General features: G+C 46.0%; 1 protein-coding gene across 1 annotated transcript in view; it reads left to right on the top strand.

Moving 5' to 3' along the window:
• EPHB1 (EPH receptor B1) overlaps positions 1 to 18,499 on the top strand; it is a 462,907-nt gene that overhangs the window by 344,140 nt on the left and 100,268 nt on the right. Inside the window, exon 6 of the mRNA XM_070794456.1 lies at positions 12,836 to 12,960. Within this exon, the coding sequence (XP_070650557.1) occupies positions 12,836 to 12,960 (125 nt within the window). The remainder of the gene's footprint in view (positions 1 to 12,835; positions 12,961 to 18,499) is intronic.

Here is an 18,499-nt window from a genome sequence, read left to right as displayed (position 1 = left end):
GAATTGACCAGAGAAATTCAGCATTTCTAGAAAGTATTTTGAAGGCCCATTTGAAGTTTGTGATCTTCCATTTACAAAGCTGCCCATTTGCCCTGTTGTGTGGCTTTCTCAGCAGTACCTGGCTGCTCTGAGCAGGCCCTATAGGAAGAGGATGGTGGGTCTCTCTCAGGCTGAGTTTTACCGGTTGTATGCTATGGAAAGATGAAGGCAACTCACGCCTGCTGCTTAGGGGAGTATTGTCAATTACGCTATTGCAAAATGGAACCCAAGCTGGATGAAGCAGGATAGGGCTATGCAGAACCAGTTAAGGCTGTGCGGGGGTGGGGTGGGGCTGGGGGTGCGGGGGGAGTTATCAGAGGTTGCCCCAGGTGGGCAGGATGCTTGCATTCTAAAAGTGTACTTGATGTGTGGCTTTGAAATTGGAGCAACTTCAGGCTGGGCCAGGTCCAAGTGAATGTCAGGAAGGGGCAGATTTGGATGAGTTGTGGGGGTTGGGGAGTGACTGTGTGCTATTCAGTGGACCTTGGAGTTACCTACAGGAGGGCAAGGCACAGACTGAGAAGATGACCGATAGGGAAGCCCAAGGCTTCAGTGAGTCAGGGTGTGATGTGGGAGCAGCACTCGGGGAGCAGCGGTTCAGCCCAAGGGCATTTGTGCAGAGGGTGCAGGTGGATGGGGAACAAGGAGGACACGGCCCACCTCCTGACCCTGAGGTGTGCTGGGCATGAAGTCATAACCACCATGCTGGGGAAAGCCACAGGATGGAGGGGTCTGCAGGGGAGCTACTGTTCCCTAAGGAAGACATGGAGGGAATGTTCTGGAAAGAGCCTGGTGGAGGCCATGGGGAGTTTTCTGGTTCTTGAACAGTCATTTTGGAGGGCCTGGGGCAGAGGTGTGCAGGGTGGTAAAGGAGGAAGTCAAGGTCAAGGGGATGGAGGCCCCGAACATGGTGGGGATGGAGGCCCCGAACATGGTGGGGATGGAGTATAGGGACAGCTCACCGCTGGGCAGTGCCCATGGAATCCTGCCTGCAGGGAACCTCTTGGCCCTGAGGCCAGAAGACTTTGACCTCCAAGCCCAGGGAGGAGAGTCACAGCAGCTGCAGGCATGGCTCCCCTCTCTGATGTCAGTGTGGTGATGACAGGCTTTGGGTGGTCAGTAGGTGCCCTGCTGCAGGTGTGTGGGTGAGAATCAGGGAGTAAGGGGATACATGGGGTGTCATCTGCTCTCCCCTGTGGCCCCTTTGGTGCCTCCTGTGATCAAGCATTCAGCAAACCAGGGCTACCATCGCTCTGGTCCCACAGGACAAAGGCTGACAGGCCTGTGGGAGGTGGAGCTGAGCGGCCTACCCCAGCCGCCCTACAGGCCACCCTGGGGCCCCTGCCTAGGATGGACATCACCTGACAAGGACCCCCATCACTCACACTTCCCTTCACAGCCTCCTGCTGCCATGGGGCACAGCATTCAGGGTCGCTTCCTTTTACCGGCACACCTTCTGGTTGCCCCAGGAGAGAGAAATTGCCAGGAGGGGTGACCCAGCAGGCAGAGAGGCCCCAGGACACACTCACTGGGATGTCTTACCCTCCTAGCATAGGGAGCTGCGCACGTTCACCTCTGTGGAACCCCTGATCTCTGCAACCATGGATTATGTGACCCTCCCCATGCTGTGCATCCTCCAGGGGTTCTGAAGATGCTAGGAGCTTGAGTATATGGGGAGGGGAGAGAGAGGCCATCTCAGGGGTAGGAACCATGCTGTTTCAGACTCTGCTCTAGCTTGCTAGGGACAAGGAAGTCAGCTTTCTCTCTTTCCCTCTGTGCTATAATCCATAAATTGTAAGAACTGACAGAAAACTGAATAACCCCAGATGTCCTTTTAAGATGTAACATTCTGATTTCTAGATAAACAGTTTTCAAAGTTGAGCTTGCACCAGAATCCCCTGGAGGGCTTGTTAAAACACAGGTTGTTGGGCTCCACCTGCAGGGTTTCTGATTCGGTAGGTCTGGGGTGGGGCTCAAGATGGCCACGTTCCTTCCCAGTGCTCAGGTGATGCTGATCTGGGAAGACATTTGAGAACTAGCAGGTAGATGATTCCAGGAGAGAACCAGAGAATTATCTGGTAATTTCAGATAATTACCTCAGAGGTAATTATTAGAAACGAAGGCCTCTGCTGTAAACCCACACCCCTAGAGCAGGCCCCAGGCCCCAGACCCCTCTGTCACATGCTCCCTTGGTTTAGAACCAAACCCTCAGTGGAGGGACCGGTGAAGGAGGTGCCTCCCTGTGGGTGTGGGGCTGACTCAGACACCCAGGCTGCAAGCCATCACTTTCTCCCCCACTCACACTTGGTTGAGCCCTTGATGAGACTCAGGTAATACTCTACAACAGCATAGAAGTGATGCCACCCACCCAGAGCAGTCCTCTATCCCCAGGGGACTCAAGGTACAGAGGGAGATTGGAACGGATTGTCTGGGTCATCTCAAGGCAGAGCCCAGAGTGAAAGCAAAGACGCCAATGTCCACATTAGGGAAAAACAATTAGAAAAATAATGAATTCTGCTTTTGTATTCATACCCAGTCTCCAAACTAATTGCTTATTTGTTTAATCTAGTTTGACCAGAAATGTTACTGCACCAAAAATATTTAATGAGTCAGGCTTCCTAATGTAAAATTCAAGCATATTTGTGCAATGAAATGAGTTTTCATCAACAGAAGAGGAACCTGTTATCTAAGCATTACCTTCTCAACAAAATTCTCTCCTAGAATAGGGATGTCAGAAGAAACACGATTCCTCTACACACAGTTCATCACTTGCACAATTCTTCTGCGTGAAAATTATTCTTCTTTGTCATCAGTACTATTGGGTCTTTAGCTGACATTTATAGATTTGGGTTTTTTTCTAAGGGTGTGTTTCATGTAAAGAAAAAGATAACCCACCACCCCCAACTCCTCAGGTCCAACCTCATCGCTAATGCCTTTGAGGAACTCACAAAAGTTAATCCGAGGTCTCAAGGGGACTGATGGAGGCTGCCAGCAGTTTTGGTTCCCTCCACAAACACTTTAGAGTCTGAGCTAAGGACATAGAAAATGGACTGGCCTCAAGGTTCTGGGACCCCTGTTTTTGAATCGCCCAGAGCAGCACTGCGTGGTTCTGTTTCACACTTTATGCTTCAGGGAATCTTTTCTTGGGAGAAAGAATTCCACGGTTTAAAAAGAAAAGAAGTTAGAAAACCATGCATGTTAGGGTAACATTTCAGCTGAAACATTCCAGTGAGATGGGAATGGCCCCAGCCTCCCCAGTTTCTGCCTCTGTGGTCTAGAAGCACTCCTGTCCCCACTCCCCTGGGACCTCTATACTCAGCCCCACTCCATATTCCTTCCCACACCCCACATCTTTCTCCTTTAAAGGTTATTGTCCCAGTCTGGCCTTTAAACTTGTGATTTTGACCCCTTTTACTTGTAGTGCCTTTGGAGAAGAGCCCCTGATCATTCCATAAAGGCAAACTTTTACTGAGCATCTGTTCCGTGCTAACACAGTGGGAGGAGGGTAAAAACAAGACCTCTGCCCTAAAGAATTTACTCCAGTGATGGAAAGCAGAGCTGATCACCTGGAAAGTTAGGTCCCAGTGCACTGTGTCCCAAGGTGGTAATTACAGCCCAATGAGCATTATTAAAAATAGGACTTTGAGTTGGGAGGAAGGAAGAGACACTCTGGTGGGCGTGGTCTGACACAGCTAAGCCAAGGCAGTGAGGGGCATGATCTGGGCCTTGGTGGGGTTATGAAGAGAGGTGGGCAGAGGGGGTGGTTCTGCAAGCAGAGATCCCCAAAGCTGAGTGCTGCTGGGATCAGTGAGTAGAGCAGTGAGATGAGAGCGGCGGGTTCCTTGGATGGAAGAGTGGGATGCAGCCTGGACTGGCCAGAGGCTGCCACATTGTGAAATGTTAGAGATCTCTTTCCAATGGGGATCTGATGAATGTTTTGGAGCATCAGAGGAAGTAGGTAAAATGAGCTTTGGGATGGTTAATCTGCCTGTACTATAATATGAAGAGGCCCAGAGGGAGACAAGGATCAGGGACAGGATGTTAACGTGTCAGTCAATGTGGGCGACCAGACCAGAAGAAATGTGGGCACAGAGCCAAGGGACCGTCCATGACTCCTGGGCCTGACTCACACCACCGGATGGTTGGGTCCTGCCTCATCCCCTCCCCACAGTCACAAGCTCTCCTTGTCCTCAAGGACAAGGCACCCCATCGTTTATTTCCTAGATTACTTCCCAGCAAAACTGCAGGTCATCCCGAGATGTTACAGGAAACCATCTTTCTTCTGGAGCATTTGTCACACCAACCTCTGGGGAACCCTGCTGTTAGCCTTCCTGTTCTCTAAGCCCATTCTTATTCATCGCTCCACTCTGACTGGGTTGACATGTTTATTTATCCCCTCAAAGATATTTATCATACAAATACCCAAGGCCTGTCACGGAGTTGTGCTTTTCACATTTACCTTGAGGACCTATGCCCAGGGATTGATTTGCATCTGTGAACAGTGGTGGACCCAGAAGGAGACTTTGGGCTGGTTGCCAAGTACCCTGTGTTGGCAGACTGGATCAAGTTGGAAGAAGCAATGGACCACACAGGGCACATCCTCGGAACATTTGAAAACCTCATAACATCAGGGTTAATATTCCTATTTTATAGTTGAAGAATTTAAGGTCCAAAGAAGTTAAGTAACCTTAACCCATCACCACACAGTAAGCAGATGGCAAAGCCAGAATAGGAGCCCCCCTCTCTCTGTAGCATCTCTAGGGCCCCAAGCATGGCCCGTCTGCATTTTTGCTAACTCCTACTGCTCTGGGCTGGGACTTTGGCTCCTTACCATTCCTCACCACCCTCCTTGTCTTCCTCACAGCTGGGGTCTATGGTGTATATTGCAGGTGATTAGTCTAGGGATGATTTAGCTGGGAAATGCCACTCTAGAAAGAGTAAGGGGTTAGCATTACCATGTGATCCAGCAGTTCCACTCCTTGGTGTGTATTCAAGAGAAATGCAAATATAGGTCCACACAGAAATTTACAATGACTGTTCTTAGCAACATTATTCACAATAGTCAAAATGTGGAAACAACCCAAATGTTCATCAAATGATGGATATTTGTCCTAGAAACAGCAATGCCCAGGATGGTAGAAGTGGTGATAAACCTCAGATGGACACTGTTCAGGCTGGGGCAGCTGTATCACTCTGAGGGGTCACTCTGAGGATCGCCACCCACCTTGCAAACATTTCTTCATGGAAGGACTGAGGAAAGCTCACCAGCCAGTCCAGCATGAGTTATTGTGACAGAGGCAATGGACTCTCCTATCCATGGGCCTCTTTGAGGAGTTCAGATAGGATAACCCCTAACTGAAGGCCATGTATCTTCCAGGACATTTGCTAAGCTTGTTACCTGAGGCCAAGCAGAGGGGACTCAGCAGTGACCCTCTTGGGCCTCACAGCAAGGCTTCCCCTGGCATTTTCTACCTGCAGGAGAAACGCTGTTTCCCCCTTTAGATGAGATTTGCTGAACTCTGAAAATTCAAGTTCCATATTTTCATAACCTCTTCAAATATCTCACTCCAATTATTATTGTTGTTCAGTTGCTAAGTCATGTCTGACTCTGCGACCCCATGGACAGCAACATGCCAGCCTTCCCTGTCCTTCACTGTCCTAGAGTTTGCTCAAACCCATGCCCATTGAGTTGATGATGCCATCCAACCATCTCATCCTCTGTCACCCTTCTCCTCCTGCCCTCTATCTTTCCCAGCAACAGGGTCCTTTCCAATGAGGTGGCTCTTTGCATCTGGTGGCCAAAGTAGTAGAGCTTCAGTTTCAGCATCAGTCCTTCGAATGAACATTCAGGGTTGATATAATAGATCAGCTTAATTTTAAATGCATGTGTGTTTTGCTATTATTTTTCTTCAAAACTACTGATAAATACTTTGGTTATCTTAAATAAAATATTTTAACATCATTTATTATATCCCCAAATGGATTATGGTGATAACTGTTGAAAGAATTCTTTGGACATAAAAGTCAATGAAGACATTAGGAAGTAATTTTTAATAAGGAAAGATAATGCTTTAGAACTTAGTAATTGTCCTAGGGGAAAAAAATTATCAATCTATTCTCGCATTTGGAATCTGAGATGCTTAATCATTGGGAGAAAACTTGCCTTATTTTCTCTGAGAAAACTTTGAACATGACTGGAGTCTCTAACTTGATTAAAAGGTCAAGCAAAGAATATTTTAAACATAAAATGTTTGGTCCAGGAGAACCCAAGATAGGAAATCAGGCTCCACAGTAAGACTCCATGGTCCAGATTTGGGGTTATTAAATTCCAGACAGAATCACGCCACCCTCCCAAGACCCAGCCAGAGTCTCAGAGGGGTGCAGGCCCTCCAATCTCCGTTGGAGCCCTTCTTTACAAATGGAGGGCTGGTAGGTGGTCTGCCTGGGCCCATCCACGATGCCTCTGGCAGTGACCTATGATGAGTTTGGGCTGACACTTGCCCCAGGTCACCTGCAAGTTCTTTCATAACTTCCAACTGGGACCATCCCATCTCTGCAATTTATCCACATCTCATTTGTCAGTTCAGGCAGGAACATTCTGTGCACTCTCGCTGCTGAATGTGATATACCAGCTTAGATCTGTCTGCTTCAAAAGCAATTTGGGAGGAAGGGCTCCCCAAGGTCTTCCTTCACAACAACAGAGACAAAGGGCTCAGCCCACCTGCCTTTGCATTTTCTCCATCCCTGAGCCCCTGGACCAATGATGTTCAAGTCTCTTTCTGCTTCTGACACAGTTAAAGGGCCTTTTATTATTGGCTCTAGACAGGCATTCAGACACTCCTGGTTCTGATTCTGTTTGGACCCTCACACAGATTTTCCTCAGTGCCTGATGGAACACTTGGCATTGCTTCCCCACTCTCCTCTTTGGATCCTGGCTTCCTGTTGGGTTGGCCTCTTTACTTTACTGAGAAGAAGTTCAGGGCAATTTTGAGTATGTTTGGATTTTTTGATCACTGTCTCTTTAGGCCAAACATATCTTTCTTTTTTGTAATTTTAATTGTATTGAAGTATAGTTGATCTACGGTGTTGTGTGAATTTCTGCTGTACCGCAAAATGACTCAGTATGGCTTCCCTGATAGCTCAGTTGGTAAAGAATCTGCCTGCAATGCAGGAGACCCCGGTTCAATTCCTGGGTCAGGAAGATCCACTGGAGAAGGGATAGGCTACCCACTCTAGTATTCTTGGGCTTCCCTTGTGGCTCAACTAGTAAAGAACCTGCCTGCAATGCGGAAGACCTGGGTTTGATTCATGGGTTTGGAAGATGTCCTGGAAAAGAGAAAGCCTATCCACTCCAGTATTCTGGCCTAGAGAATTACATAGGCTGTATAGTCCATGGGGTTGCAAAGAGTTGGACACGACTGAGCAACATTCACTTTCATGCATATATATATATATATATATATATATATATATATCTCCTTTTTTATAATGATTTATCACAAAATACTGAATATAATTCCTTGTGTTATACAGTAGGACCTTGTTGTTTATCCAGCCTATATATAATCATTCACAGCTACTAATCCCAAACTCCCGGTCTATCCCTGCCCAGCACCCTTCCCCCTTGCCAACCACCAATCTGGTTTCTGTGTCTGCAAACACATCTTTCTTGACCAGTACCTTCTTTCCAAATAGTCCCTAAATTGATTCTTTGCCCTTTCTTTTTCTAAAGAAAGGTCTGTATTTGCTTACTTGCTAAATTTTAATAATTTTCATTTCTTTCTCTCTGTAGAATGTTTAGTTTAGTCAAAAGTGATCTGTGTGCTTGTGAAGAAGAAATTCTTTCAAGGATCCAGTGAAACTATCCCTTCATCTGAGGATGCAGGTTTATGAGAAAAGACAGCTGGCCAGGGTGTACTGTTCAAATCATTATATTTGGGGTTCCAGGGGCTGCTGCTTTGAATTAATTTTCCCTCCTATCTTACCTCTGCTTTTACTAAAAGCAGTTGGTATTTGAATGAATACCTGAGCACTTTTTAGTTTTGTTTGGTCTGAAGATTTTCTTGCATATAAAACATTAGATTTAGAGGTGGCATTTGCACTTGAAGGAAAAAGAAGTTGTCACCATAGGTGATGACTGATGGCAGGGTACCAAATGTACGCTGCCCCTGATCTTCAGGGAGGTGCAGTAATACTTTCCCACTTTCTCCCCTGTGCAAAATCCCATCTCAATTAAAAGGTAAGACATTTAGAATGACCTGTATGAGGATAAACAGCCCGCCTTGGGGTCTGTGACCACAGCGTCATCACCATAAATCTGAGAAATGCTGGCCGCGGTGGCCGTCACCCGCTGGCAGTTTCTCCTGGGTCTTTGTGCTGCTGAGGGGCTACCAGGAGGTCCTTGCCACCTGTGTTACAGGGGCATTCCTGTCCATGGATTTGACTCCTTTGAGTCTGGATCAACCCGCCCTATGAAGTCTCTGCCATTTGACCCCAACCGGGACCTCTAAGCAGGACTGTGACTTTACTTGTCCTTCTGTCCTGCGTGGTTAGAGCAGGGGCCTGGTGCCATGGGTGGCAAATATGCTGAGTTTTGAATGATGGCTTTCCAGGGATTAGAGGCAAAGGAAAGAAACAAGCCCATCAAAATCCTCAGGTTGTTGGGATTAATCTTTCCAATTTTTAATACATAATGCTTCAGCTTTTTAGGCAGAAGGATCCTGAAAATCTATGTGGCCCTGACATGAGTAACATCATGTCAAAGGAGCCTGTTTCCACAGAGGACTGAAAGGGCAGCCCCTTCAGTGTGATAGGTGGGGACAGGGGTTGGGATGCTGGGGAGAGGATTCAAAGAGGCCATTCCCACCCATCCTGGTGGACACAGCAGGATCCCAGACCAACTCTACAAACTCCAGAACACAGCCTCACTCTCCCTGAAGCAGCTTCATCCTCTCTTGGATGTTCCACACACAGTGAACACAGGTGTCGGAGAAGCAAAGTCAACCCCACTCCCACCCCGCCCCCCACCATTAACAATCCAGCCTGTACCAATCCATACCTGGTGCCTAGTTTTACTTTAGTGACTCAGCAGCAGCACCTCACACATCCTGTCCTCCTGGGAACACTGCTGCTTGGTCTCTAGGCGATCACACTCTCTGGTTCTCCTTCCAGAGCCCTGGTCTTTCTTTTCAGGCCCCTTGGCAGCTTTCCCTCATCTCCTGAATCTTAGACTGTATAACCTATTCTGCTCCTGCTCTTGGTCATTTCTGGTGCTTTTAATATGATACACTGGTGACTTCAAATTTATATCTTCAGTCTGGACCTCTTCTACGTGCATCTCAGCTATCTACTAGTCTGGTACATCCTAGATGTCTCAAAGCAAGCAGGTCCCAAGTAAAGCACCTGGTCTTTCCTTCCAGACTGCCTGTACCAGTATCTTCCCTGATCTCACTTATGCCCCTACCCAGAAACTTCCCAGCTGCTCAAACCAGAAACCCTGGAGTCATGATGACTCTTCTATTTCTTCCACATCCCACATCCATTGAGATAGTCTAAGTATATTCAGAATCTGACCATCCCCATTCTCACTGCCTCCACCACTCTAAGCCTGGTCCAAGTCACCATGGTCTTCTAGCTGGCCTATTGCAATTGTGTTAGGATAGTTCTTTCAGCTTTCCCACAGCTTCTGCACTCCATTTGTAACACAACAGAGGGTGATACATGAAACTCACATGATGTCACTCTCCTGTTCGAAGACCTTCTCATGAGTCCCCGTCTCTCTCAGTGGAAGCTACGGTCCTCTTTTAGTGTCCCTGCGGCCCTACCATCTGTGTCCTCGTCTTTGCACCAGTCCCACCGGCTCTTTACTGTTGCCTGGCTGCTCCCAGATAAGAAGCTTTGCCCTGACATTTCCATCTCATGGGCTCTCCTCCCAAGTATCCACCTGCCTCCCTCTCTTCCCTCCTTCATCCCTTTCTCCTACACCTGCTCCTCAGGCAGGGCCTGGCTGACCACCTGATTCAGAATTGCAGCCTCTCCCCAGCTGGCCTCCTACATTATAGCATTCTGTATCCCTTCTCCTCTGATCCATTTTTTTTCCCACTGTACTTGACATTTTTAACATACCTTATAATTTATATATTTACTATGTCTAAGTCTCTGAATCCCGCCACTAGAAAATAAGCTCTGTGAAGACAGAAAATGTTAATCTGTACTCTCTAGAACCTAGAATGATTACTGGCATATGACAGATGCCCAGTAAATACTTGTTTAAATAGTTAATTACGTGGATCTGGGCCATGATCCTAAGTTGGGAGGAAGTGAAGATGCATGTGATAGTTGAGTCAGGATCAAAAATTATTTCCACTTAATTGACAAATAGGCCAAATTCGACACCATGAAGGTACATGTAAATCCCTGTAGTCCAAGCAAAAAGCCAACTCTATAGACAAAAGATGAGGAGCATACCATGGGAAAACCTAAAGGTTATATTGACTGTGGTTTCAAAATCCAATCACAGGTATGTGTTTTTGAAGCAAAGGCTTCTGGTCCTTTGAATAGATGCATAGTACACAGATCATGGTAGATATTAGTTTTACTCTAATCTTTGCTGTTCAAACAGCAGTGAGAGAATTGGATTCACCTCAGGGCCTTATGCCTAAAGAGATGTAGATAACAAACCCCATTTGGAAGACAGCCACCTCAGGTGGCAGCATATCATGGGAGAAATTTCCATAGGATCTGGTCATTCTTTTCAGCAGGAAAAACTCAGGGGAGACCTAACTAGTTTCTTTAGCTATTTGACAAGCCATTCTGTGAAAGAGGGAACATTCTGTATTACTTCAGTTGGCAGAACTGAGACCAGTGGGAAGTTCCAAGACATATTTCAGATAAGGATAAGGAAGACGTGCACATTGGTGAGAGATATGCAGGCATGGAGCAGCAACTCCTGGAGTCAGTGAGCCTCCCACCCCCAGGGATGCAGCAGGGCTGGCAGAGAATAATTGATAAGGGGATTCAGAACTGCATCAATTCAGGTCCTCCATTCACAGATGCCACGATGAAACCAGATATACCAAAGATTTACTGGGGAAGTGGGGTGGAGGCCAGAGGAGGCTGGGAGAGCTATCAGACCACAGTGAAGATCTGATCCCTCTAAAGAAGAGAGGGAAGGAAGAAGAATTGAGTGGGAAGAGCTTTAGACAGACATGAGTTGCAGGGAAGTGTCGGGAAGTCCAATGGGGCGTGTTTGAGCATAAGTCACCCATCGGAAGAGTTAAGAATGGACCTGCCATCGCATCCCCACCACTTTCAGTCATTGGGTGGGAGCAGCAAGTGGGAAACCGCTCCACATGGATGCAGTGATATATCTCAGAATGCTGCAGCTGGGGCCATTAGTCAGTTATGCTCCCAGGAGTAGGAGCTCTGAGGGGCGCATTTTCATAGACATCACAAGGTCTCTAATGGGAAGTGGGCAAAGTCCCAGATGAACACTGTGATTCTAAGGGCTCATCACAGCACCTCTCACTCTGTGCTCTTTTTATGGCTCCCCCAGACTATGAGCATCTTCCTAATATCTTCCCTGAATCGTCCCTGCATCTCCACCTCGCCCAGGTGCCTCATGCAGTAGGTGTCTGCTAAGAGTCCTAGGATCATGGAGAAATAGAGAATGAGGGAGCCCTGTGACCCGGCAGCTCTGCTTTGTAATTTCAGGTCCTGGAGGGGAATCTGTTAACTTAAATCCGGGACAGTAAATGTCACTCAGCCATGGTCCCCAGAGAAAGCCTTGTAAAGTTGAGCTCGTGTGAAGAAGCGACCTTCATCACTGCAGAAGTGCCAGGACTAAACGGAACAGCCCCTGAACAGAGCGCAGACTGCAGCCTCATCCATTACCTGCTTCTTCCCTAGACAGACAGCCCCCATTTATTATTTCCAGACTGTTTTCATTTTACTTACACTGTGTGAAAAATGTTGAATTGGGAAATAAATAATATTCTTTTTAAACAGAGATTTCGGAAGCACTTCACAGATTTTGAAATTATTATTCTGTTTCCAAATGTTTGGTTTGTGTATCATTTCTTCATTTATATTTGTGAGTGCTCAATAGCAAATGTCCTCATTTGGAAAACTCTGACAGAAGTCGAAAAGAACTCTGTTGCTGGCCTGTATGCATATTTTTTGGAGAGATGCCGCCTCTCTTCCTTTTGAAACACAGCAAAATCTTCCATGCAGTCTCAGAAAATGTTTGCTAGAATGCTCTTTTCCACTGCACAGCAATTCAGCACTGACCAGCTTGACTCTTTCGCTGACAGGCTTTGCCTCCACATTCTCTTCTCTGTGATGGCTCACCCCATTATTGCAAGACTGAGGTTCCTTCAACACCATTTGCTCAAAAGCAGTCCATCTCTCTTCGTGATCCACTACCTGAAGCATAGATTTGTCCTGCTGGTCACGCCCTTCATGCCTGACTCTGGCTTTGTCAGTTCATACTGTTCTCCTGTGGTTTTTCCAGCCATCTCTTGTTTTGGTCAAACCTTTCTTCTTCTTGTTCACTCCAGTCCCTGCCCTCATACATGTCTTCCTGTCCTAAATTGTCACCTTTTCTCTCCTTTGGTGCCCAAACTCCATTCATTCTGCAAAACCTACAGGAAGTTCTGTAGCTCCATCTGAGCTGATGAGAAAGAAAAGGTGGCGTTCCAACCCAATAGCATTTCTCTGCCTATTTATCTCTGAAAGACAACCTTTCTCATATCATCAAGTGTCTCTTCATCTGCCTTATCTCTTCCTCTCTCTGCAGCCCCTTCCACTGTTCCCATCATGCACCAGGTTAGTGCCACCATGAGGAGCATCACATTGTCATGGCCACAGCCGGAGCAACCCAACGGCATCATCCTGGACTATGAGATCCGGTACTATGAGAAGGTAAGCCAGCCCTGCCTGCAGGCTTACAAGATCCAGGGCCAGCCACTGTTGTATGGGTGGTAGCCAGCTGAGGAGATACAGGCTGGAGGGAGTCCTGATGGGGGGAGGAATCTGGTGACAGAGGCCAGAGGCTCCCTGAGAGCACTCCCCAGCTCTGCCCCAGCAAAGATCTCCAGTGCCCAGGCGCTTTCTGCACCAACTCAAGAGAGAACCTTCCAACACCCTACCCTGCTCTCTGGACCACTCACTGGGCTGTCGTGGATGGACAGAACCAATTCCATTCTCCCAGTCACCAACTTGATACATGTGTTTGCTGGGCTACAAACCCACCAGTGTTCCCTGAATTTTCTGAAGATTTTGTGATTTTGGAAATTAGTGTTTTTCAAAGTTTTTGATCATGTACCTCCAATACAAGATCTTTTATTTATAAATCATATGCATGTATGTACTGACGTATGTATGAATGTTTAAAATATCTAAGTGGAAATGAAGAAACGAGAGCTAGAAATTAATAGAAATAGAAGTTTGTACATTATCTTCTTTGACTGTTCTCTTGTAGCTGTTGCTGGGGACTACAACAGGGCATGTTCTGCCAAGAAAAGGGAAATGGTGCCCTGTGGTATTTACCCCTGGCCTATCTGTGGGGGAAGCAGGGCTTTCCTCCCACCATGGTGAACTGTAACACTTGCAACATCCCAGGAAAATACAGTATTTCTTATATACTGACCCAATACAGTATTTGTGCAAACACCATTTATTCATTTATATTTGTTTGGCAAGTTTTTTTTTTTTTTTTTTTTTGAGTGCCTGTTATTTGGCAAGTAATGTTCTAGGATATACTAGAGATAAAACAAGGATTCCTGCCCTCAAGAAGCTTACTTTCTAATTCAAGTGGACAGAAAATGAATAATGAACATAATGAATAAGGGTATCATACAGTATGTTAGAAAAAGAGGATTGTAAAGTGGGGGAAATAGATCAGGGTAAATGGGATCAGAATGGTCAGGTTTGGGGGAGGAGTAGTTGCAAAAATAAATAGAATGGTAAAAGTGAAGCTTTTGGGGAAGGTAAGTTCTAAGTAAAGACCCGAAGGAAGAAAGGGTGTTGTATAGCAGGCATGTGGGAGATAGAGAGCCTATATAAAGGCCCTGCAGCCAGATAATGAATGCTGGTTCAAGGAGAAGGAAGGAGACCAGCATGACTGGAGTCATATGAGCAACAGGAAAACAATAGTTAGGGGAGAGGTAATCCGAGCAGGTGCTCGTGTTGGGCTGTAAGAACCTGAGCATTTCCACAGATGAGATTGGGATCCATAGCAGGTTTGGAGCAGAAGGGAAACAGAACCTGACTTACATTTTAAAAGGATCATTCAAGCTTTTCCACTGAAAATAGACCTGCTAGATTATAATAATCTAAGACAAAAATGGGGGACAAAGCCAAAGCCAACAGGATTTCCAACAGGTTGGATTTTCAATTGGGAGTGTTTGGGCCTGAGTCACTAGGATGACTGAGAATAGGATCACTCGTGACTGGAGCATGTCTGGGCTGAGGGAAGGGACCATTCAGCTTCGTGTCTAAAATGCCTCTGAGATAGCCAAGTGGAGATGTGCAACAGGTAGCTATGCACATTTGGAGTTCAGAGGAGTGGACTGGGCTGGAGATGACCATTTGGAAGTTGTCAGCCCTGAGCCCTGGTGAGACTGTCCAGTGGGTCAGTGGAGATAAGAAGAGGTTCTAGGATGAAGACCTGCAGACTCCAACATGGAGGCAGTGTTGAAATGGAGCATGACTGCATTGGGAAGGGAGTCTTCATTTCCAGAGCCATCGGTAACTGACAACCACACAGCTGTGGTCCCATTACTGAACCACTTACTCTAGGTCAGTTTTCACATTTGTAAAAGTCACCAGTTTACCTCCCTGAAAGCAGAAGGCCAGATGGATCACTGATCTAGCCTGCAAGGAGGTGTGCCCTTCAGCTGTTATAGCCAAATTTGCAAGCAAGGTGAGGGTTAGGCAGCTATTTACTCATTTAGAGGATTCTGAGTTTCACAGTTGATTCTGATAATTCAGGGAACTGGGGGTAATTCACATGATCTGGATTCATAAGCCACCATTATTTTCATTCAGCTTTGAACTGAGGGTCTTTATTTGCTAGATATTTTTTTTTTTATCATTTAATGAAGTCAATGCTGGACAAATGCAAAAAATTTTTTGACTAATCTGAACCTATCGATTTCATGACCTCATTTCATCACCAAAGTTGACCTGGACCAAATTCAAGTTGACCTAGACTTAGTTTTGTTGACCTTCTTCAATAGAATATCATGCTTGGCCATATATGGTGTGATGTCAGAGTCACCAGTAAGGTCACACCCAGTCCCCTTCCCATACACACATGAACTTGAGCCTTGTAGCTCATCTCAAATAAATAATAATGTCTTATTTGTGTGCCCCTGTTGGGTGCCAGAGACTTTCTAAACAATCTCTCCCCCTCACAGCCCAGTATGGTAAATATTAATAACACTGTTTTGGGTAAAGAAACAAATACACAAAGAAGTTTAAAAAAACAAGGCCAACTTACTCAGATCACACAGCTAGAAAGGGAGTCTCTAGCCTGGGTTCTTTGCCCTGTAGCCTATGCTGGTGCTGGGAAGGGATGGGATGTATGGGAGACCACCTGCCCTTTTCCTCTCCCACTGTGCCAAGGGCAGTCACCAAAGGAGGGGGTGAAAGCCTCAGAACTGAAACCATGAGGCTCAGGCCTCTGTCCCCCAGCTCCTCATTCCCCCACCCACACCCAACTCCTTCACAGCCTTTCCCTGTCCATGCAAGCCTCCCCACTAAACAAACTGCAATTAACTTCGACTTCTGATGCTATGAAGGAGGCTTATTCTCCCTTATAGATCCTGTCCCTACTTCTCAATAATTTATGCTAATTATTAACAGAACACATGCACAGCAGTTCAATGCCAGAGGGGGCTTCCCTACCTCAGTGAGGCAGATCATTGTCCCAGAGGATAGAATGTTTTCCTGAAAGAGAAGATTCTTTGTCCAAGCATTGGTTACCATTCAACATATTATGATAGAATTCTCACTTGCTTATAAATTGCTCAAATATAAAATTCATTACATTGCCTTGACCATTTCTAATTTCTAAAGAAAGGACATTATCTTGTGAGGGTATTTTGAAATAATAATCACAATGACAATAATTCATCACATATTGAGTGCCAGTTATATGCCAGATATTCACAGATATATTAGTTCTGATTCTCAAAAGAAATGAAAGATATTTGAAAGTTGAGTATAACCAATTTATGGATGATAGAACTAAGTCACAGAAAGGTCAAATGATCTACCCTTAACCTCATGGGCCACAGCTAGGGAACCACAGAATTGGAACTGTAGATATTTTTATTATATTTCAGTATATTTCTGAGTTCAATGAAAGACTGGATGCAATGTTGATGCAATGTTCTTGGCCTCGGAAATAAGACAGTGTATCTTAATTTTCAACCCAAATACTTATAGCCAGAATCATTTGCCTGCCTGTTCCACAGGGGTGTGGAATCCTGGTCTTTAGAAGATACAAACAGAACTCAGCCCAGTAGATGTCCTGGATTCAACCCAAAGAAATAGAACTCATCATTCCTTCTTCCTGTGCCACTTCTTCTAAACTAGGACTCAACATCATTTTTCTGTGAGGACCAGCTAGTAAATATTTTAGGCTTACAGGCCATAGTCTCTATTGCAACTACTCAACTGTACCTTTATAGCAGGAAGCAGCCATGGGCAATAGATAGATGACGATAGAATATGGGCATGGCTGGGATCCAATAAAACTTTATTTGCAAAAACAGGTAGTTGGTCATAGGCTGTAGTTTTCCAAGTCTGGGTCTCCCACTCCACATCACTCTCTTGTTTTGTGCTTGGGACACCTGTCAACTTCAGTACTGTGAGTGGAATCAATGAGGCTTTCGTCTCCTCCAATAGCTCATTAATAGAGAGCTCAGATGCCATCAAGCTGATGCCAGCAAGCTCTCCCATGCTCATCTTCTTCCCCATTTTAATATGCTTCCATTCATCATTCTCTCCTGTTTACTGTCTTGTAGCACTTTTCATTCCTGACGTCAGTGCTTATAGGCAAACCAAGGGAGAACGTCTACAGCTGCTCTTGGCTGTCTTAATGATTAAGCATTTAGACGTCGACTCGCTCTTCGTATTAACTAGGTGAGGACAGACTGCTTTAGGCCTTGGGTATTTCTACCCTTCAAATTTATTTCTACCCTTCATTTTCTGACAGGAACTCACTCAGACCTTGGCAATATCTTGTGCTCCACCCATGGGTTCAAATTACTGGTCCAAAGTGGACTGTTTATTTATTCAATAGCACTGAGGTGTTGGGCACCCAGGCAAGGCGAGCCCCATGCTACATGTTAGGGATGGAGAAAGAAGATATGGTCTCTGCCCTCAACAGCTGCAGCATCTGTCCCCCTCACACTTACAAAATCATAAGCAACAAGAAGAAGAAGAAGAAGAAAAGGAAAAGCAACTCTGCTCTTCACTCTTATCTGCCTGAGGTTGACGAATGGTTTTGAGAGAACAAGGACTGATACTCATTTTAATCACTGGACTTCTTGAAGGATGTGTGGACAATGAAGTGATTATGGGTTCTCGCCATCCAAATGCCAATACACCAGCACACATTTTTCAGGAAAAGAGCTGCCCAGGAGATGTTTCACATATTTCAAGAAGTGCACACTTGCATCCAATACAGTAAAACCAGAGAAGTCAGGCAGCTGCCTAGATTTTGGAGCAATGGGATTTTGTCCTAATTTGCAAGGATCATGTTTTCGTAGTTTCAGACTATGTTTTCAGTGTGTCAAGATAGTAATGATGAAAGTTTTAGATGGCACCCCTTCTAGAGTGCACAGCCTTCTTTTTGCTGAATTCTTTATTGGGGGTGGAGTGGGGTTAGGAATCCACCTGCTTCTTAAATAGATCAAATAATGTATGGGTGATCTCTTCCCAGGCCATCTTGCCCAGAGGCCAGTGGATATCGCTTCGCTTAGGGTGAGCATGGGCCTCTTTGTAAATTTCAGCTGTCTATTTGCTCTGGCCTCTCACCTGGGGTCCTTTACAACTGCTTCCAAGTCACCCATCACCACCCCCATGCCACTTATCCTCCAGAGACTCCCAGTTACTTGCAGGTGCCTAATCTCCTTTCAGCCTCACCTTTGCATGTTTTACTCTGTTCTCAAAGGATATTCTATTCAGTTCTTACTCTCCTCACTCATCCATGGGGCTAATTTCTTTCATCTTTCAAGACTCACTCATGCCACCCTTTCTCTGAGTCCCTCCCAACCACCTTATCAGTCTGGGCTGGGGGTGCCCTCTACTGCACCCTCATAACCCCTTGAGCTGCCCTCTGCCCCGTCACTCATCAGCACTGCAGTTTTCAGCCCCCCCCCCCCCCCAAGATGTTGTGTACCCAAAGGCAGGGACCATGGCTTGATACCCACAGCCCTTAGTAGCAGGC

Source organism: Bos indicus, chromosome 1 (assembly GCF_029378745.1).
Source record: "Bos indicus isolate NIAB-ARS_2022 breed Sahiwal x Tharparkar chromosome 1, NIAB-ARS_B.indTharparkar_mat_pri_1.0, whole genome shotgun sequence".
NCBI lineage: Eukaryota > Metazoa > Chordata > Mammalia > Artiodactyla > Bovidae > Bos > Bos indicus.
The sequence above is the reverse complement of the archived record's forward strand: the minus strand, read 5'-3'. Positions and strand labels throughout refer to the sequence as shown.